The sequence below is a fragment of the Heloderma suspectum genome, chromosome 9 (assembly GCF_057233095.1).
Source record: "Heloderma suspectum isolate Gila_16-S chromosome 9, 16-S_ref, whole genome shotgun sequence".
Lineage (NCBI taxonomy): Eukaryota > Metazoa > Chordata > Lepidosauria > Squamata > Helodermatidae > Heloderma > Heloderma suspectum.
In genome coordinates this window covers 40751350-40766004 of record NC_139466.1, presented here as the reverse complement: position 1 = coordinate 40766004, position 14655 = coordinate 40751350, and the positions used below count along the sequence as shown (strand labels likewise).

Here is a 14655-nt window from a genome sequence, read left to right as displayed (position 1 = left end):
AAGCAGTCAAAATTTTGAATAGCAGCTTACTGAATGTGTGATTATTGTGTAATTACAATTGTGTATTGTGTAATTACCCCCAAACATATAACACAGTGATATAAACATATCACACATTAATGTGTAATGTGTTTATATCATTGTGTTGTATGTTTGGGGGTTAATTGGAATGCGCTCTTGTATAGAATGTATTATTACCATCACCACCACCACCACATTTGTGGTTATGGGTCACAGGTATCTGCTAAAAACCCACCAGGCTGCGGCCCAATGCTAAGCATACCATGTTGTCCAAAAGCACAGTTCTGTATCCCTTATAGCCACGGCTGATCTGGGCAGTATCTGTTAGGGCTGGGTATACAGTACACTTGAAAGGTTGTCACAGAGAGGAAGGCCAGCATCTCTTCTCGATCCTCCCAGAGTGCAGGACACGGAATAATGGGCTCAAGTGACAGGAACCCAGATTCCGGCTGACCATCAGGAAAAACTTCCTGACTGACAGAGCAATACAACAATGGAACCAATGACCTAGGGAGGTGGTGGGCTCTCCCACACGGGAGGCATTCAAGACGAGGCTGGACAGCCATCTGTCAGGGATGCTCTGACTTGGATTCCTGCATTGAACAGGGGGTTGGACTTGATGGCCTTGTAGGCCCCTTCCAACCCTACTATTCTATGATTTTGTTGTTGTTTCCCACTTGTGCCCTTCTAATGCTGAAACCTGTAGCTTTTTCCCTATGTGTGGTGTTTTCCAGTGGTGCACTCCTCGCAGTGTCCCTGCAGGGTAGGGATCTCCTACCATGCATACCCCATTTTCCGGCCTTGTAAACCGTCACCTACAGCCACCCTGAGCCAAGAGCTGTCAGAGAAAGAGACAGCGTACACAGCGGCACCTGGGCCCCGTGTCCTCTTTACCAAAACACGGGCTGTCTTGGTCAGCAACCACATGTGACAAGAGCTCTGAAGAGCAATTCGAGCCAGACGCTTGCTGGGAAGTTGCAGGTCTGCAAAGTCGAGTCTCAAAGCCTTACTTGGTGAAGGAGCTGGAGAAGAGCCCTATGAAGGCGATGGCTGCTCCTGAGGCGGCTGTCGTCCTGCAGCCGATTCGGTCCGTGAAGATGCTCACAATGGGGGAGCAAAGGAACACCATCCCCATGCCGATGGATCCAACCAAGGCTGCGGACGGGAAAAGCAAGGCAGGAGAACTCAGCAGCTGTGTCCAGCTAAATGCAGCATTCAGTGTCCAGCTGAACGTCAAGGGAAACTAAGGCAGACTAGAGTGTTATAAAGGAGGGGCTCACCATGCAGACTCATGTACGTCTGCATTGCTTGGCCCAGGAATAGAAGTATGTTCCCCATATTTAGGGCCGCCATCTTGGAACCCGGACACAGAACTTTTGCACCCTAAAGTAACGCTGGGTTCCTGCTGTCCACTTCCTTCCCTCGACTTTGATTGGGGCTTAAATGAAAGTTTGGGCTCCTGGAGGTATGCCCCCTCCCCCGGGTAAACATTCCTGGTTGCCCCCTTAAGGACAAAGGACGCGCACAGCATGGCTTCAGCTTCGGGAAATGAAGAAAAACCAGAAAGTTCCACAGTAAGGAAAGCAGGGCAGAGGGACAACTGTGGAGGGAAAGGGAGAAGGAAGCTGCAACAGCTTTGTCCTCTGCTGCATGGGGGATTTAAAAGGGCTTTGAGGTCCAGTGTCCAGGTTGCGAGGGACACCTGAGTTTGTAATTCTTACGTATCGATTCGTTCATTTGTTACACTTCTATACCACCCAATAGCCGAAGCTCTCTGGGCGGTTTACAAAGATTAAAAACCATTAAAAATACTTTATGCACCGTGTAAAAACCATTTACTTACAAACATATAAACAGACAGCACACACACAGACACACATATATCTAAACACTTTTAAACCATCAACAATTTGAAAAATCCAGGACCCGATTAAAACCTCATCATATACTGCCAAATTCTTGAGAGAAGAGGAAGGTCTTAACTTGGTGCCAGAAAGATAACAATGTTGGTGCCAGGTGGGCCTTGTTGGGGAGATCATTCCAAAACTGGGGGGCCACCACCGAGAAGGCCCTCTCCCTTGTTGCTGCCTTCCGAGCCTCCCTCGGAGGAGGCACTTAGAGGAGGGCCTTAGATGATGAATGAAGTGTTTGGGTGGGTTCCTGCCAGGAGAGGCACTCCCTCAGGTATTGTGATCCTGAGCCGTGTAAGGCTCTATAGGTTAAAACCAGCACCTGGAATCGGGTTTTTGGTGGTTGGTTAAGAAGCACTAAACTATGAGCACATATTGGGACAGATGGATGGGGGACAGGAAGTGAAGGAAGAACACAACCCAATCACTATCCAAACACAGAAGGGAGACAGGATGTCTGCCTGGGGGCACAGACCTTGAGTGCAATAACAGGAAGGGACAGTGGTTGCGAACCCCTAATATAAAAATGGAGGGGGAAATACGATCCATAATAATATCTATACCAGCCTGCCCCCTGCCCCAATCTTCCTAGGAGCCCACAGTCATTCACCAACTGAAGATTGGTTCACAGATTCATTGCTCAATGGCTGCACCATCAAGTGGTGATGTGCACAGATGAAACAACTATGACAGATCAAACAGCTTGTTGGCAGAGGTGTTTCCTAGACAGACGCCTGGTTGATGCAGCAGAATGCTGAAGTGGTACAGTAGACTGCACCTCTTCAGACAGCATGTGGAAGATGCTGTTTTTGAATTCGCCCCCCCATCCCTGCAAGAAGAAAACAAGCACAATAGTGAGAAATGTTCTAGTTGAACCTACTTGCTGTGGTGTTACTTTTCTACTTGCAGGGATTTTGTTGTTGTTGTTGTTGTTGCAGTGGAGAATATTAAAAAAATGTGATCCACCACCTGCAGTCTGAAACAGTGCTATCACTCTATCACCTCATTCTATGGCCTACAGAAGACCAAAACTCAGTTTGAAGTCATCAACGTATACGTCACATGATTAGATGATGCATATTAGAACCAGCCCTTACCAAACTAACGTAAAGGTGCTCTAACTCCAAGTGCTTTCTTTAATCCAGAACAGCTGCCGGGAATGAGTGTGTCAGCCACCCGATTCCTCTGATTTTTTTTAATTAAAAAAAGGGAGTGCAAAACACCCAAAACCTGTCCATGCTGTTTACTGAGATATTTACTGGTTTGTACAAGTGGGACCTGTAATGACATGCTGCCGTGTGGAGTGCTTCAGTTCAGGGTTCCAGCCAGCCAGCCATGCTCTCCAAAGTCTCATGTCAACCTCCCAAATCTCTGGCATTTGGATCTGTGCAAATTGTGACTCAGAGGAGATTTTGGGAGACGTGGTGTGCAATTTGCTGTGGTCCAGCCACAGTGGCAAAAAAGAAAAAGGAATGTGGCAGCACCAATTCCGAAATCTGATGGAGTTGGACAAACTTGAAAAGGTGCTAAAAATTTCCCGAAGTGGTTTTTATATCTGATGTGTTTAGAGTATGACTTCATCGGAGACAACCAGTGATCCCTTCAAAAAGCGTTTTATCCATCCAGCTTCTGGATGGTCTCGTGTTCTCTTGATGAGTTTCCATTTGGACTGCAAAAACTCCCACTGAGCAAATGAACCTCTAAGTACCATCAGTCCTCCAGAACCTCAGAAAATAGTAAGTGCTCCAAGAAAAGTGAAGATGGCCCACGCCCTGCCTTCAACCTGACCGTTTCCCAAAAGCTCAGCACAAAGAAGTCACCACAACACATGATCTTTCCAAATTAATTATATCTTTCCTCCCCAAATCAATTTGTTGAAAATCAATTTGTTTCCTGTTATCCATTGAAATTGGAGCAATACCTAAAAAAAGGATAGAATAACTGACACATCACCAACTCCTGTTGGTGATGGGAACAAAATAGGACTGGAGAAGAGGCAGAGGGGAGGAAGACCCCACTGCAACCAGGTCTCTTGGTTAAGAACAAGGCACACAGTGTAATCAAGGCCTTCTAATAGGATTATGTGGCTTGCTTCCAAACAACTGCAGAAAAATGAACAAGGGATAGTGGGGTGGTGGAAAAAGCAAGGCGCCAAGGCAAGGCAAGCTAATTAAATTGGGTATTTCCAGAAATGTTCCTGCCTATTGAAGCCAAAGTAGTAAAACATGACATGGCCGCTGTATGGTTTGAAATTTACTCAAGGATGTGGTTGTTGTTAGTGAAAATTAGTCCAAGAAACGCGGACACAAAAGCATCAGGCAGAGATTAAATTTAATGGCTAGATTCAGAATGCAATTAAGATGGATTTACCCGTGAAGGGCTGTTATCGGAATCTGACCTGAAATTTGGTCTCAGAGGAGAAGACCGGACCTGGGTTTCAGAAAGCTTCTTCTTCTTCCTTAAAAGAAAGACGTTCTAGAAGCACCAGGTCCTTCCACACTCAGCGTTCAGTATGGAATTGCCACCCTTCCTTCACTCACTTTTTGTGGGGCTTCCACATCATGCCTTCATCCGGCCAGTGTCTTTGTGTATTCTCCCTGTGGTTCTCCTGTTTTTTCTCGGACTGTAGAAAATCAACTTTCTTTAGAAGAATGGAACAGTGGCACAGTCTCTGCCAATACTGATGGCTGCAGTGCTACACTTGTCTTGTTAAGGGGTTGGGGCTTCAACGCATGAACTGGCAGTAGAACCTATTGCCACACGGCACACCTTCTCCATTACCTTTCCAGTTGGGGCCCACGGCACACCTTCTCCATTACCTTTCCAGTTGGGGCCATTTTATCACCTACAGTTTTTATGCCAGCCTCTCCCAACACGATGCCCTCCATATGTTTGGACTACAATCCCGATCATCCCTGAACATTGGCTATTCTGGCTGGGGCTGATGACAGCTGCAAGCCAAAACATCTGGAGGGCACCTCATTAGAGAAGGCTGGGTATACATACCAATGTTTTCATTCGTGCTGATCTTTTAAAATGATTTTAAGAAAAATATTTACTCAATAGCGCTTAAATAAAGCAGCGTAACATCGCTAATTTGAAAAATGATCTTAAAAAGCCAGACGCCATGGCTTTCCACGGAGGTGGGGGAAATGAAAGCCTGCACCCCTGAAAACAGCTGGTGTGAGGCAAGAGCTCACCCCACCCTGCAAGAAACCTGTTGCCCCAAGGGCCCTTGATGGTGGTGGGCCTTTGCTCCCCAAAATCATTTTCGGTGATACAGCCTTTCCCTTACCCCATGAAAAACAGTGGAGACATTTTAGCAACAAATGTTTTTTCTCTGGGCCTGTTTGCATGCAGGAAACAAGCCATGATGGGTTGGTAAATCACTGCTGCCGACAGACGATCAGGTGCTTGATGACTTGCCAAAGTTTGTTTCCCCCTTTGTCCTCCCGCCTGGTCCTGGCACATATCCCAGGGGCCTTTACAGCACAACTCCGCTATACTCCTGCCGTGATGAGATTCTCTCCCCGCTTTCTCGCCTTGCAAAGCTCCTATGTTGACATAAATATGCCACATATATCCATGGTACAGCACAATTGTGGTATTAATCTTCAGAGTGGAGCGGGGTGGGGGACGTTCCTTACTTTTTAGGATGAGGTGGCTGAGGGTTTCACTTATTCTCTTTCTTTAACACTTAAAAAAGCATCCCCTTGGCTGTTCCTTGCAGCTGGGGGTGAGTGACGTTCCTCTTCCTAGCAGAGCTATGCCTATATGCAAAATTGACCTAGCTCTGGGTAAGTTTGTGCCACCCCAGTTCGGGACCATGGTGATGCAGGAGTTAAGCTTCCCTCCACCCTATTTTCATGCAGAAATAAAAAAGGGAAAAATTGAGACTTTTTTCTTTTTAAAAACCCCTTCAGGTGTGTGTGTGTGTGGGGGAATTTCAGCATGAAAACAGATGGGGGGGGGCTTAAATCCCCCCTCCCAAATCACCATGGTCCCACATTTGGGATGCATGCACTTACCTAGAGGCAAGTCAATCGCGCATACACGCATAGTTGTGCTAACTTGACTCACAAGGAGATAAAGCTGGTTGCCATCAAATGAAGCACCGAGCTGGATGAGGAGGGGTGGAGGACACCACGAGGAGTAGTCGGGTTTTTCGCTGCTCTTGCCAGGCATCGCTTTAGCCCTTTCAAACAAGCCATGGACGAGCCATTGTGCCGGGTTCGCACACCACGACAAGCCACTCTGAAATCAAGCCACCCTGAACAACCCAACAACAAGCCATGGGTTCTCAGGGTGGCTTGTGTGTGGTTAACAACCCACGCTTAAGCCATCCTGCTGAGTTTACACAACACGGCAAGCCACTCTGAAACAAACCATGGGTTGTCGTGTCGTGCGAACCAGGTCACTCTCTAATTAAGCACTTCCTATCGATATTTCTGATCCAAAACAAATGTTAAAACACTTTCCTGCCTACAGACCAATGTCTCATAGTGCTACCAATCATATGGCATCGTGCAGCTATTCTGTCTTTCCCTCCTTAATGGATTTTCTGCAAGAAAAAAGCAGTGGTGGAAAAACACAGGAGGGTTACAAATGGAAGACATTGTTGCCTGGATCCTCCCACTCCCCACCCCCCAATTCCACGCAGGGTGATTGCACAATAAAAGCCTAATCTAAAAGAACCTTTTATTTGGGGGATTTCATGGGCATTAATCAAGGAATCATGCTTAAATTAGTGTTCTGATGCCACTTAAACAATTTTTTTTTAAGGATACTTCAGGATTATTATTTTTTAAAGGGCTGCTGGACCTTTCTCTTCTCTACCACAGTCACAGACTCTCAGCCCAACCCACCTCACAGGGTTGTTGTTGTGAGGATAAAATGGAGAGGAGGATGATAATGTAAGCCGCCTTGGGTGCCTTGCAAGAGGAAAAAAGGCGGGATATAAATGCAATAAATAAATAAATAAATAAATAATACCACAGGAATATGTGATGCCTTCTGATGTGCATGGAACATAGTGAGATATACCCATAGAAAAAGTGCAGTATCTATAATACCATAGAAAGTCCATTGCAATTCTGCTTCAACTTGGATCAGAAGAGCGAGGGTTACCAGCGCTCAGAGACACCAGTGTGAAAGCAGCCTCCAACTGGCAGTGTTCCTTTGTCAGCTGAAATGTGTTTTTTGGGGGGTGGGGGGATCACCTTCCACAATTCCGGATGAAACAGCCAGGTTTTGGTTAAAACTGAAGGGGGCGGTGGGGGGGAACCACACAGGACAGGATTGGGGAACCTCAGGTCTGGCCATACCCCCTTTCCTCAGATTGGTTGGTGGTTTCCCGGCTTTCCTGCAGTTTTTCCCTCATTCGAAAAGGTTGAAATGCCGCTCCGGAGGCTTGGTTACCAGAAGGAAGAGCTTTGAGCTACAACATGCTGGGATTTGGGGACCCGCTCCATTTGCCTCCCCCCTCCCAAGGATGTGGGCCCCCAAAGCTTCTCAGAAATGGCATTTGGCCCTCCGGCTGAAAGAGGCTCAACACTTCTACCAGACATATCTACCTTACAAACCGACTGTGCAGCCTCCCCCAACCTTCCGCTCTCCAGATGTGTTGGACTGCAACTCCCACCATTCACAGCCTGCCTAGCCATGGTGGCTAGGGACGATGGGAGTTGCAGTCCCACACATCTGGAGGGCATCAGGTTGGGGGAGGCTGTGATAGCGGCTTTTTGCCAGGCCACGTCTTGGACCAGAACAAATTTGTGGTTTGGTGTGCGTGCAGAGAAGGATCAGAGAACTACCGTTCCCAGGGTTCTCTGAGGAGAGGGAACGACTAAGCCGGTCTGTCTTCAGGGGAGAGGATCCCTGTAGTCATGTGGTGAAGTCTGGTGTCACTTCAAGCCACGCGGCATGCCGTTATTGACCGAGTAAGTCTGTGTCAAACAGCGGCTGAAGGGTCTCAGTACGCCCGGCTCTAGACGTCCCAGGGAAAAGGAATTTTCTGCTATGTCAACCCTCCTGTTGGGAAACAAGGTTGGCAATGCTGAATATGGTGCTTTTAAGGTGGTGCAGATGGCATTTCGCAAACAGATCACAAAGGCACACGGACAGCAACACGTGCTTCAACCAAAGGTGGCAGACTTCGGTATTGCTTGATTTTAAATTACTCCCGAATCAGAAAATTTTAGCATTTTAGCTTTCTAGACTATTAGCTTTGCTGTTTTAAATCTGTATTTTACATCTTTGCATTGCTGCTAGGTTTTACGCTGGTTTTATTCTGGTTGCATTGTTATATTGTGGTTTTAATGTTTTTATATTTTATGTTGTTTTACTGTGTGCTTGGTGGTTTTAATTTTTGTGAACCACCCAGAGAGCTTCGGCTATTGGGCGGTATGGAAATGAAATGAAATGAATGAATAAATAAATATAGTCGATCTAAACCAGGCTTCCTGCCAACCTAGTGCCTTCCAGATGTCTTGGACTTTTGACTCCAGGATGGCCAACAGCCAAGGATTGTGGGAGTTGTAGTCCAAAACATCTGGAGAGCACCAGTTGGGGACGGCTGATTTAAACAATCCCGTCCACTCTCACAGATGCACACCGGGGAACATTTTTGGATAAGGTGTTTCCTGCCCCAACCAATTTCATTTTTGTGTGTGGAAAAACTGAATTTTAAAAATGCTAGAACACTGCCAAGCGCATCATAATGCTCTAAGCATTTTAAATGGCCTAGAAAACTCCTCGCTAGATGGGGTGGGGGCCTGGGGTGGGAGGAGGATACAGCTGACCTCTACTCTGCTACTTCAGGCTACTGGTCCGTCTCGCCCCGGGCTGCCTACTCTGACTGGGAGCATCTCTCCAAGGTCACAGCACCCGGAGAGATGCTCCCAATCTTTCCCAGCACCTGCTACTACTGATGCAGCCTTCCTCACCCTGGCACCCTCCAGATGTATTGGACTACAACCCTCATCAGCCCCAGCCAGCATGGCCAATGGCCAGGGATGGTGAGAGCTGTAGGACTTTTATTCTCAGGGATGAGGTCAAGCCCCTTGGGATGTCTGCTCCGATTCTGAATCAGGGTTGGAACAGCTACAGTGGGGCCCTAGGGGAGGGACCTTCCCTAGAGCCCCAAGACGATGGGCGAGATTCCCCCGAAGGCCTTGATAAACAGATCACTGCCTCCTCCCTCCACCATGAGAACTCAAGTTTCTGAGGAGGAGGAGGAGGAAGGGGGCGAGAGATGCTAGGGCACGTCACAAGTGGGAAAAGTTGGGGACAGGGCTCAGACGCTCCACCAGGACAGCCACTCTTAGAAGCCAATGTAGAAGGGAGCCACCCTAAGAGAGGGGCATCACTGCAAGGCAAGTTTGACCCTGAGGTTCTTAGGAAAACTGCTGGCAACTTCACTATCCTCCAGTTCATCTTCTCTGATTAGAGACTGCAGATTTGTTGTTCAGGGCCTGGGGCAGTCTGAGAGCTTCCTTGAATCTGCATGTGTAGAAAGGCTCTAGCAAAATAAAGTTGTATTATACTGATGGTTTGTCTCTTTGTGGTGTTGATTGTGAAGGGGAAAGACGATCCAATTCCTGACATTTATCTCACACCGTTACAGAGGCTCCCAGCGTTTACATGTTTTCTTTCTCTGCCTTTCTATATGTTTCACTACGTAACCACTAGATGGCACTGTGGTATAGCGGAATTGCACAAATAGACGAGAGTCTCATTCTGCCACTTCTAGATAATACCAGATTTTCCTTGATCTAAAAAAAAAAGCCAGGGAAATGGTTGTAAAGAGCAGGAGATGCCCTGGAGGAAGACAGTGTTGTGTAAAGGACCTGCAAACTGCTGTGAGTGAGGAATCACAAATGCACAGTAACAGCCCCATGTAGAAAGGCTCATAGTCCAAACCATCTGGAAGGCACCGTTCAGTTAGCAGAAATTAAACTTGGAGCCTTCTGCATGCAAACCATAGCTAAGGTCCTTCTTACCCAAAAGATTCCAACCTCTTGTAAGATACATCTTTTTTTCATAAACAAAACATCCCAATTCTCTCAGAATTATTTTATTCCTTCATTGCACGCTTTTCTTCCACAACAGAACTCAAGGTGGCATGGAAGTGGTGCCCGGTCAAAGCACTGACCAGTCCCAGGCTTGCTTAGCTTTTGCAAGGATGCTGCTGCAGCACATCCAGAAGTAAAGGCACAGGCCTGCCTAGTTGTCATAGAAATTACTTTCTGGCACAACTGCATCCAGTAGTTATACATACTATAGTTGGAGCATGTCTATTTCCAAGCAAAGCCCTGGGTGAATTGGGACAAGAGAAAATGATTTTTATTGGTTTGTTTTTCCAGGAAAAGAAACAAAAGAGAAGAGGAAATAATTGTTCTAAGACAAAAAAACCAAACCCCTTGGGCATTTGGCTCACCGTTCTCAAAGCTGCTACAAAAACATTCCCATTAAAAATTGTGCTCTGGGCTTATTACATCGTGTCTTCTCATTCATCACAAATTAAACCTCTGGAGAAATAATGGGAAAGCATCTGGTTTTGGATTTATGGCTTCCCTCTTAGGGAAGGGAGCATGATTGCCCAAGGATCAGGAGGCAATTTCACCACATCCTCTTGCGGGCCTGAGCCACTGTAGGAATTTCCCCAACCATATCCTATCATGCAATTCCTGTAGACACAGCAACATGCAGAGACAATGATGGTTAGCAACTAGGGATGTTGCAGGTGTCCAAGAGGGGGGTGGAGTCTGGTGAACTCCCCCCCCGCCCCACTCAGCCTCCTGGACCCTGCTTGCCAAGCCACCACATGGTCTGTGAGCTCCCGGCAGCCGCATGACCCCTCGGTGAGCCGCCATCTTGCGAAACAATGGCGGCTTGGGTTTTTCCCGTAAATGTGATGTTATGTAAATGGTGCCCGTAAAGGCTTAACTCTCCGTAAGAAATGATGACCCAGGTCATCTCTAGGGCATTCATTGGGAACTTGATTTGAATTTTCATTGAAAAAAAGCCCTCTGCTATAAGCCAGTATGAGTTCCAGCAGGTCTACACTCCATGTCCCATTCTTAGAGGTATTACAGCAGATTAAGAAGGAATGTGAAAGTCAAGAAAGGAGGGCTGCTGTTCTGCACTGAAAACTTTACCTCCGCCATCAAGCTGTCCACTGGGATAAAAGGATCACTGAACTGCTTGGCCAACAACTCACAGGGACTTTGCTTATCAAGCCTCCTGAATACCTCTGTGGCCCTTGGACTTGGAGTCCAGGTGTCTTGGTTCGTAAGAAAGCCAGCAGGGTCGTACGCTGGACTTTTGCTCCTCTGAGTATGCAAGTCGTCTTTCTAGCTCTGACCGGCTATGAAGATTTTGTCCAGCAGAAGCCACGCTGTGCTAGTTTTCCATCCTGCGTTATCTTCTCTGGCCTGGGATGTGCTTAGAGAAGAGGGTCAGTTGTGACCTGGATGCCTGCTGAAAGATGCCTCTCTTAGCATATTCTTCACCTGTGGTCTGAGCCAGGCATTTTACTATGTGGATTTATCATTGGTTTTATTTTTGCTTTTATTATGTACATTGCTGTGAGAGCTACAGCTACAGGGCAACTCATAAATTGAATAAATGAACATGAACATGAAGCTGCATGATCAGACATACACGGCAGCAAACTGATTACTGCTCCACTCTTAGTCTTGCCCCTCCCCTCACACTTCTATCAGGCTATCTCATTCTTTTTTCTTTAAGTAGAACATGTTCATTTGTTTTTCCATACATTCCATCTTATACCGCAACATTTTTTAAATGGTTGTAATATGACTCTAGAGATCGGGAGGGGGAAGGTGACATCCCAAGCTCTAGCCAATCAGTCCTTTCCACAGCCAGATGTTCCCTGGTTCATGCTGAGCCATACTACAAAGCTGCAAAACAATTTTCAAGAGAGAAGGCATGCTTGTACTGAAAGTGGCGGCCCCGTTGCCCCCAAAATGTTAGCATCTGACTTCTTCACCCTGAGTGGGTCAGGCTGGAGAGCCTCATGGGTCAAACCAGCCTCCCCCAAGCTGATGCCCTCCAGATGTCTTGGACTACAACTGCCACCATTCCTGACCATGGGCCATGCTGGCCGGGGCTGCTGGGAGTTGAAGTCCAAAACATCTGGAGGTTGGGGAAGGCTGGGTTAAACAAATAGGCCCAGTGGGAGCCAAGGTCCTGGGAGAGGCTCCTTCCAGCTGCAGAGAAAGGCAGGCAGAGATGAGGCCAGCCAGGGGGAAAGCACAGGCAGGAAGTGGAGGTCCACCTCCCCAGCTGTTCCCAGGTCACAAAAGCTGTGCTGCGTAAGACTTGCAAGAGACACTCCGGTTTGGAGGATGATCAATGAGATCAGTCAAAGGGGTGGGGTGGGGTGGGGGCCGGCAATCCTGAAAGCAGAGCCCCCCCCCAACACATCCCTCAGCAAGCTTCCCTATGCCAGAGTGGGATGGGACACTGCAGGACTCCAGCTGCATCATTGCAACTCACCTATTCAGCACCATCATCACCACTGCTACATTTCTGCCCCCCCTTCCTCCACAGTTGTCCCTTCTCAATTATATTATCACAACGACCCTGTGAAGTAGGACAGGCAGAGTGAGTAGAGTGCTGAGTGGAGATCTGAACCCAGGTCTCCCAGGTTCTAGACCAGGAGGAGGCAACCTGGTGCCCTCCAGCTGTTTGGGGCGAACACTCCCATTCCTGGCCATTGGCTGCAGCTTATAGGAGTGGTAGGAGAAAACATTGCCTTACCCTTGCCTTCACTCTAACCACAACACTATCCTGCCTCTCTAGCTAGCAGGTCTTTCCTCCTATGGCTACGGCCCTTGGTACATTGGCAATCAACTTTTTCAAAACAGATTCTGCAGCTAATTTCGATCACCACATAAAATGCTACATTCCACCACCACCGGTGCTCAAGAAGCATCTTTCATGTGGCCCAGTGGCGCTCTTTCAGATCCCACCCACCAGGAACAAGGTTGTGCCTGGAAATAAATAAATTGCCCCTGGCTCTGCCACTGCAGGCAAGTAATGCATTTTGCTTGGCGAAAAGTTGCCGCCGAGTTACAAATGTATGAGATTTCCCCAGATTTCATTCCCCGCATCCCAAGAGACAAATTTGTCTCAAGCCATGTTTTCTTAAGAGAGCCAAAATTAAAAACAAGCCTCACCTAAATGATTGTTCCTGGTAAAAAGCACGGGCTGAACAAGTTGAAACCTGGTCGTAGTGCGAACAGCTCACAGGGACTATGGCTGTAGGAGCCATTAGAATTGCAGTGTCACGGATCAAAGCTACCAAATACACAGCTTCCTTTGTTAAAATGGCTTTCATTCCCAGCAGTGGGATTATGCCAAGAGATACCCAAAGTTGCTTCCACGCTAGACTTCAGCTCAGAGCGATGATAGATGACTGTATGGACTCACATCACCTAAATCCAGTGGCAGAGGAAGAAACTGGCGGGACAGGGAGAGAAGCCCCCCCCCCCCCCCGGCTTGGAGGCTTCCCAAGCCTCCAAGCTTCCCAAGCTTGGAGGCTTTCCAAGCCTGGTTTAAGGCAATGCATGCCCATGCACTCAGTTAAATCAACATTCCCGCCTCCCAGCTCAGCAGAGCAGGGCAGAGCAGAGCCGAGCAAGCTGCTCCAGCTGGTCCAGGGACTACAGAAGCAAGCAAGCTCCCAGAGAGCCAGCTCCCAGAGCGAGCGAACAGGGGGAGCAAACAGGAGTTGGCCAGGGGAGTTGCAGTGGTTGAAGAGACAAAGGAGACAAAGGAGACAGAGGCTAAGAGGTAAGTGGGCTGCAGGAAGCCCAGGTGGCTGCCCTTTATCCTTCTGAGTGGCTGTGAGCTCACCAGGTGCTCCTGAGAGCTCCAACTGAATTGGAGGGGTGTGGCCTGAGTATTCCCAGCAGCTGAGTGGGCGGGAAGCTTCAGTCTGTTTCCCGCCTCCCAGCAGAGCGGAGCAGAGCAGAGCAGAGCAGAGGAGAGCCGAGCAAGCTGCTCCAGCTGGTCCAGGGACTACAGAAGCAAGCAAGCTCCCAGAGAGCGAGCGACCACAGCGAGCAAACAGGGGGAGCAAACAGGAGTTGGCCAGGGGAATTCGGTAGGGGAGGTCAAGGGGGAGGCCCCTAACATTTTTTTTTCATTTTTCATTTTATTTTATTTTTTAACTAACTTTTTTCCATTTATTTGTCTTGCAACACACACTTCCACACCAGTGGGACTCTGCTTTTAACCTCTGCTGAGCAGAGGAGCAGGCACAGGCTAGTCTAGAACAATCACAAAGCTAGACACAAAAAGGGAAAAGAGGCTATGGAAGGACAAGACTCTCCAGTGGTGGTGACCTGCAAGGTGTGTGCAATGTTTGTTTTCTTGCCTGAGACCAACATGGCCTACACCTGCAACAAGTGCAAGTTGATCACGCTACTGGAAGAAACAGTAAGTGGACTGCAGCGGCGACTGTCGACCCTCCGGGGAATAAGAGAACACGAAGAGTTCTTGGACAGAATGGGGAACTACAGCAGCAAAGGGAAGACCAGAAGCTTGAAGAGCAACAGCAAGATGAGGCAGTGGGAAATGCTGAGGTGAAGATAAATGGAGTAGAGGATACTCCTTGGAAAAGGGTGACAGTTAGGAGAAGAAGAACTAGATGCCACTCAGCACCAGTGGAAGCAGTGGAGCTGTGGAACCGATT

The 14655-nt window shown here is 47.9% G+C and overlaps 1 protein-coding gene across 2 annotated transcripts in view; it reads right to left on the bottom strand.

The window, feature by feature from the left end:
* The window catches only part of SLC16A2 (solute carrier family 16 member 2), a 147625-nt gene that overhangs the window by 22969 nt on the left and 110001 nt on the right, over positions 1-14655 (bottom strand). For both annotated transcript variants that reach the window (XR_014784877.1, XM_084814196.1), the window contains exon 2: positions 1032-1176. Coding sequence is in view for 1 of the 2 variants with exons in the window: in XM_084814196.1 (XP_084670322.1) it covers positions 1032-1176 (145 nt within the window). In the remaining variant the exon portion in view is untranslated. The remainder of the gene's footprint in view (positions 1-1031; positions 1177-14655) is intronic.